This window comes from Saccopteryx bilineata, chromosome 3, assembly GCF_036850765.1.
Source record: "Saccopteryx bilineata isolate mSacBil1 chromosome 3, mSacBil1_pri_phased_curated, whole genome shotgun sequence".
Taxonomy (NCBI): domain Eukaryota; kingdom Metazoa; phylum Chordata; class Mammalia; order Chiroptera; family Emballonuridae; genus Saccopteryx; species Saccopteryx bilineata.
This window is the reverse complement of record NC_089492.1, coordinates 315,890,287-315,896,286: the sequence shown is the minus strand read 5'-3', so window position 1 is coordinate 315,896,286 and position 6,000 is coordinate 315,890,287. Positions and strand designations below refer to the sequence as shown.

Genomic DNA, 6,000 nt, shown 5'->3' with positions numbered 1-6,000 from the left:
TGCCATGACAGTAGGAACGGTCCAGAGGACTTCAGAAGTTTCTTTGGAAAAATCAATCAGGAAGCTCAAACTGAAAGATCACTGTTGCTATCCACATTGGTGTCTACCTGTCCATTCCTGGTGTCCACTACAGTGTCCACACACGCTGCACACATCCCCTGAGGAAGGGTCAGAGCTCATATTCCTCGGAACTCATCACATGCTCCCAACAGTGATCAGTTACTGCCCATTCTGTGAGGGACTTGCTGTCACTTTGTTACATAGATGGTGCAGTCAAGACCAACCGAAGGTGGCATCTGGTGTGGAATGTGACCTTAAGTTATCAATAACAAAAATGTTAGTTCACAATTCTGAATATCTATGGACTTAATGCAAGTCTAAGGACTCTCATCCTTCACAACAACTCTATTAAAATGGTGCAGGCCCTGGCTGGTTGGCTCAGTGGTAGAGCGTTGGCCTGGTGTGCGGAAGTCCCAGATTCAATTCCCGGCCAGGGCACACAGGAGAGGCGCCCATCTGCTTCTCCACACCTGCCCCTCTCCTTCCTCTCTGTCTCTCTCTTCCCCTCCCGCAGCCAAGGCTCCATTGGAGCACTAATGGCCCTTGCGCTGGGGATGGCTCCATGTTCTCTGCCTCAGGTGCTAGAGTGGCTCTGGTTGCAACAGAGCAACGCACCGGATGGGTAGAGCATCTCCCCCTGGTGGGCATGCCGGGTGGATCCCGGTCGGGTGCATGTGGGAGTCTGTCTGACTGCCTCCCCATTTCCAGCTTCAGAAAATACAAAAAAAAAATGGTGCAAAGAAATTTATTCAGATTTTAGGAACATGGAGAAGGGCAGGACGGTCACTCATATTTCACATTCAGCTCAACGGGCCAGCTTTCAGTAGAAGACTGGGGGTTGGACACTTCACACTGGTAACTGCCAGCGTCCTCCCTGCGGACAGGGTCTATAGTGAGGACTCTGTTGTCTGGGGACAGCTTCATCCTGTCCGTGAGCTTCAGTGTCACAGCATTGAATAACCAGTGGGTGGTGATCCCGTTTGTGTAGCAGGTGAACTCCACGGCATCTTTATTCTCTGTGACTGTGGTCTTGCTGGCCAGGAGGGTGGGCACTCTCAAGGGCTCTGCAGAGAAACAGAGGACGTGAATGATCGAGAGTGGGCTTGGGACCTGGGGCCACGCAGCTTTCTCAGAGATCTCAGCCACTCAGTTTACACTGAGATCTGTAATGGTCACCAGAGGATGGTCCTGACCTCTGCGGAGGGACATTTGTTTTTGTTCAGGTACAGTGTGTAATGAGAGGGCTGAACCTCCTCTCTGACACCAGATCATCCCAGTGTGACCACGACCTGTTCCCATGGACATCTCCGTGGGAATTGTTTGCCAGACCGTGTGACTTATAACTTCATCATCAAGTGGAATTTTTACTCATAAACTTGCATTGATACCTTTCTAGAAATTTCTTTGTCTTCAAAAGGATCGGCCCCTCTCTTTATGTAAACTTCATGTATATTGAAGAAGGCAGGCTTACCAATTCGATCCATCTCTCAGGCCAAGGGAAATTTATAATGAGTAAGAAGGCATTTAAGTCTTTTTAAATTATTCATTAAGCAGCAACAGATCTTCAAGTACTTAGATATTTCACACAATATGTATAAAAATACCAATTACTTGGTTATTGAAAAAATAAATGTTCCAACTTAAAATTCATATGGAACTTCAATGGACCCTAAATATTTGTAATGACTTTTAAAAAAATACAAAAAACAAAATTGGAAACCTTAACTTCCTGGTTTGAAAGCTTACTACAGAGCTAAAGTAACCAAAATAGTGCGACACTGGCATAAAAACTTTATCAAAAAGGACAATCAAATTGTTTGGACAAAGAAGCCATGTGAAAAAGGATAGTCTTTTCAACAAATAGTACCGAACAACAATATCCACCTGCAAGCGAATGAGTGGACCATTTACTGATACTACACACAAGAGCTAAGTCAAAGTAGATTGAATCCCAAAAATAAGACCTAAAACTATAAAACTCTTAAAAGAAAATAAAGGAAGAAGAATAATAATGTTATATCTGTCAAAGAGTTCTTGAACATGACACTAAAAACACAGGACAAAAACATGAGATAAATTAAATTTTGTCAAAATGGAAAACTTCTGTTCATCAAAGGACACAATCAACGGAGTGAAATCTAAAGACTAAGAGAAAAGCATTTGAAACCTATATACAAAATGAGAGTTTAATATCTACAATATAAAAAGAACTCCTACAACTCAACAACAAGACCCAGTAACCCAATTTAAAAATGGACAAAGCACTGGTAAAGACATTTTATTAAAGGAGATATGCATGGCCAATAAGCACATGAGAAGATGCTCAACATCACTGTCATTAGAAAAATGTAAAGTAAAGCTGTCGGAGTCAGAACTGTTGCTTGTGATGTTGGGTGTGGGTAACTGCGATGTCAGGAACAGAGAGAACATTGCCCTCGTGGCATCTTTGATTCTTTCAAAGATTCCTTCAATCAGAGTTGCCACCTCTCACCTTTCAGCCAACTTGAGTCCTTAAAGGAATAAGGCAGGTCAGTTATCGCAAGACAAATGCATGAGGTCCTGAGCACTAAGAGAACATAGAACCCCAGTGTATGTCTGGGGAAAAGTGCAGACTTTCTCAGGTTGGAAAGACACAGGACTACGAGTTAGAGACCAACTCACACTCCTCCTGGTTCTTCACTGTCTGCTGACTGACGGCTGACCAGGGGCCATTCCTTCCAGCTGCACAGCCTCCAGCACCCAGTCGAGGTGTATGAGGTGCTACTTTCCATGACACCCTCGAGACTGGGGTTCACGCAGAAATTACACATGGGGACCAAGAGCAAGTCAGTGGTCAGTTGATTACTCAGGCTCCAGGGCCAAGAGGTGGGTCAGGTCCTCCCAGGTGAGTGTGACTGACATGAACCAGTGAGCCAATAAATGACAGAACAGAGTCCAAGGAATAAACTAGAAAAGAGCAGGTGCCAGGAGGAGCTGACTGTGGCAGCAGAACTGTGTTCTGTCTCTTTGGGCATAGAGTCATTCTCCCTGTGCTGAGGGCAGGTGGGAACTTGTGTAAATGCAGATGGGGGGATGGACTGCAACAGGGAGATGGACGGGCTGAAATTCTGGTTCTGGTAGTCCCCTTGTGCTTGGTGGTTATGAAATAATAATTTGAAAAAGAGGTAAAATGTTTCAATATGTGAAAATTATTATTAATACTCCAAAGCCTAAGACCTATTTCAGGAAGGAATGTTTTTCTAGAGAGCAGCAAAGGGTCTGAGACCCAGATATCAGCCCCTGGGTTGACAGGGAGGCTGTCTGTGTGGCCAGAATTTTAAAGACTTTGCTTCTAGATGCCAGTGGCTGCAGAGATTTTCATTCATTCATTCATTCATTCATTCATTCATTCAATCATCATTTATTTCTTCCTAATTTATCAAAAGGAACAGAGTGTCTTCCATGTTGTCCCTGAGCTGGTGCAGGTGGAGAGTGGGGAGTGAGAAGCACAGTCCTCTCCTTTCTGACCCGTGGCAGTGACACGCAGACATCAGGAAACAAAGAAGGAAGTGATTCAACTCCAGGGCAGAGAGGTGTGGATCAGCCTCCGGAGTGGGAGGTCTGGGTGCTCCCAGCACTGAGGCCTGTTTATTACTGCAGGAAATTTGGTTCTGGAGTAAATCCAGATTGTCTCTCAATTTGCTGTCACTTCCCAGACCAGAATCTCTCCCTGTGAGCTGAGGAGGCCAAACAGAAATGCTCTGACCAGTGGCTCGTCTAGGGACCCACAGACACCTGGAGTAAAGGGGGGGGGGTGGACAGGGCTATGGCTGCAGACAGACATCGAGTGACTCTGCTCAGCAGCTCGTGGTCAGGGGACCCTGCTTTAGTGACTGCGTTTCCCTGTGCCCCAGTTTCTCCTTGAAGGAGGGTGCATACTCAGTTTCTAGGTGGTCAGTGTACAGACCTGAATATCGGGATAGGGAAGCTGCTCAGAGAAGAGGCATCTGTTATTGATCGACTCTGAGAGAGAATCCCCGGGGCTGATCCTGGTGGGTGCGGAGCTGCCAGGAGCATCTGCTTCCCTATTCCAGCCTGGGGGTGCTGACTGTCCTCTGGATCATCCTAAGGCCCCAGAAGTGTTGGCTATTAATCCGGGGAGCTTCTGCAGCTCTGCACCCCACACACAGCCTCAGGTAAAGGACCAGAAACTTCACCTGGCCCAAATGTGGCTTTTTTTTTTGACGAGAGAAAGAAAGAGAGAGACAGAGGCAGACACAGACAGACAAATAGGGAGAGAAATGAAATTCATCAGTTCGTTGTCTCAACACGTTAGTTGTTCACTGATTTTTTTCTCATATGTGACTTGATCTGGGGGCTCCAGTAGAGCCAGTGACCCCTTGCTCAAGCCAGTGACCTTGTGCTAAAGCCAGTAACCTTTGGGTTCAAGCCAGCGAACATGGGGTCATGACTATGATCCATGCTCAAGCCAGCGACCACATACTCAAGCTGGTCAACCCACGCTCAAGACAGTGACCTCAGGGTTTTGAACCAGGGTACTCAGTGTTTCAAGCTAATGCTTTCTCCACGATGCCACCACCTAGTCAGGCCCACATGTAGCTTTTGAGGCTAAGTACTGGATGATGATCATATCAGGAGTCTTGTGACTCGTACACACGAGAATCTGTTTATTAGAGTCAGCCCTTCCTAACAGGTAAAACCCAAACTGACACAAAGTCCCCAGAGTCCCTGGAGTCAGGAGCCCTGGGAGAGTGTTCTGGGGCCAGGCTGTTGAGCTGAGCTTCATCGTTAAAATTCCAGGCATGTACTCAGGCGAGGCACTGATGTAGCTTTGTTAGGGTCATGGTCATGGGGAGGGACCCAGGGTGTGGATGAGACTGGTGTCACTCTGCTGAGTTACTCTCATTAGAAAGGCCCTTCTCTCTGTGGTGAATGTCTGCAGGGGTGGAACCCGGGGAGGGGATAGTGATCTTGGAAAGTTTGTCTCCACTGTGGGTGTCCTGCACTAAATGCCCAAACCCAACGTAGGTCATGATGCAGAGAACAGTGGAGGCAGAGCCCAGGGCTGTCTGTCCTGTGTGTGGAGTAGATTTCACCCAACACAGCACCCAGAGGTTAGAAAGCAATCACTCACCATATACAGTGAGCCGTCCAAATCCGATTTCTTTTCTTCCATTCCGAAGGTGCACTACTACGGTGTAATCTCCTGAGTCCTTCAGGGTGACCTTCTTCATCGTTAGGAATCCATCATCTTTGTGTTCCTCTCGATTGCTGACCATAGGCCATCTTTTAAATGTTCTTTTCAGAGGTGTTATTATATATCCAATCCTCCTATTCTCATTTTCCCCTATTCCCCTGTACCACACATAGCTCTCAGCACTGGGAGGCTTATTTCTCAAACGCATAACCACATCACTCCCTTCAGCAGCAAATGTTGGCACGATAGCGAGTTGGGCGGTGGTGGGCGGGCTCCAGAAGGTGATGAGTGACACTAGGAGGGAAGAGAGAAATGGAGCAGTATTTAAGTCTGTGCATAGGGATGAGGAGATGAGACCATTGATCCTGAGCAGGTCTCTCAGCCTTGGTGTGTGTGTGAGTGTGTGAGAGTGTGTGTGTGTATGTGTACCATGGTCAAAGTCAGCAGCATGGCTGCCATTATTTTAACACCTGTAAACCTGTTATGGTTTTTTTGAATACTCTTCTCTGATGTCTGTTCGATTCAGTCCCTCACTGCCCTGAGACCCCTGCTGGTACTTAGAGAAGGTGGTCAGCAAAGGTGTGACCCAAGGATCTAAAGATCTTCTGTTTCCAATTTCTGACCTGTCCCTGCTCGGTTTTCTCAATTGCACTTGTGGGTGGCTGTCATCAAGTCTAGATATGTCCTTGTCTCTCTTCTTGCCATGGAATGAGAGCTCCATATGGAGGGGCTTGTCTGATATT

The 6,000-nt window shown here is 46.7% G+C and overlaps 1 protein-coding gene across 1 annotated transcript; it reads right to left on the bottom strand.

The window, feature by feature from the left end:
- Nucleotides 1-806: 806 nt before the first annotated feature.
- On the bottom strand, nucleotides 807-5,339 carry LOC136330206 (carcinoembryonic antigen-related cell adhesion molecule 21-like). Its single transcript, XM_066266698.1, has 2 exons — nucleotides 5,195-5,339; nucleotides 807-1,124 (listed from the first exon to the last, which is right to left on the bottom strand). The coding sequence occupies exons 1-2, from the start codon at nucleotides 5,337-5,339 to the stop codon at nucleotides 844-846; spliced, it is 426 nt and encodes a 141-aa protein (XP_066122795.1). The 3' UTR covers nucleotides 807-843.
- Nucleotides 5,340-6,000: the final 661 nt, after the last annotated feature.

Excerpts from the sequence above, each read along its gene's own strand:
- LOC136330206 (XM_066266698.1), bottom strand. The coding sequence starts at position 5,339 with ATGGTCAGCAATCGAGAGGAACACAAAGATGATGGATTCCTAACGATG. Across the intron at positions 1,125-5,194 it reads TGGACGGCTCACTGTATATG|AGCCCTTGAGAGTGCCCACC; the intron begins GTGAGTGATTGC and ends GTTTCTCTGCAG.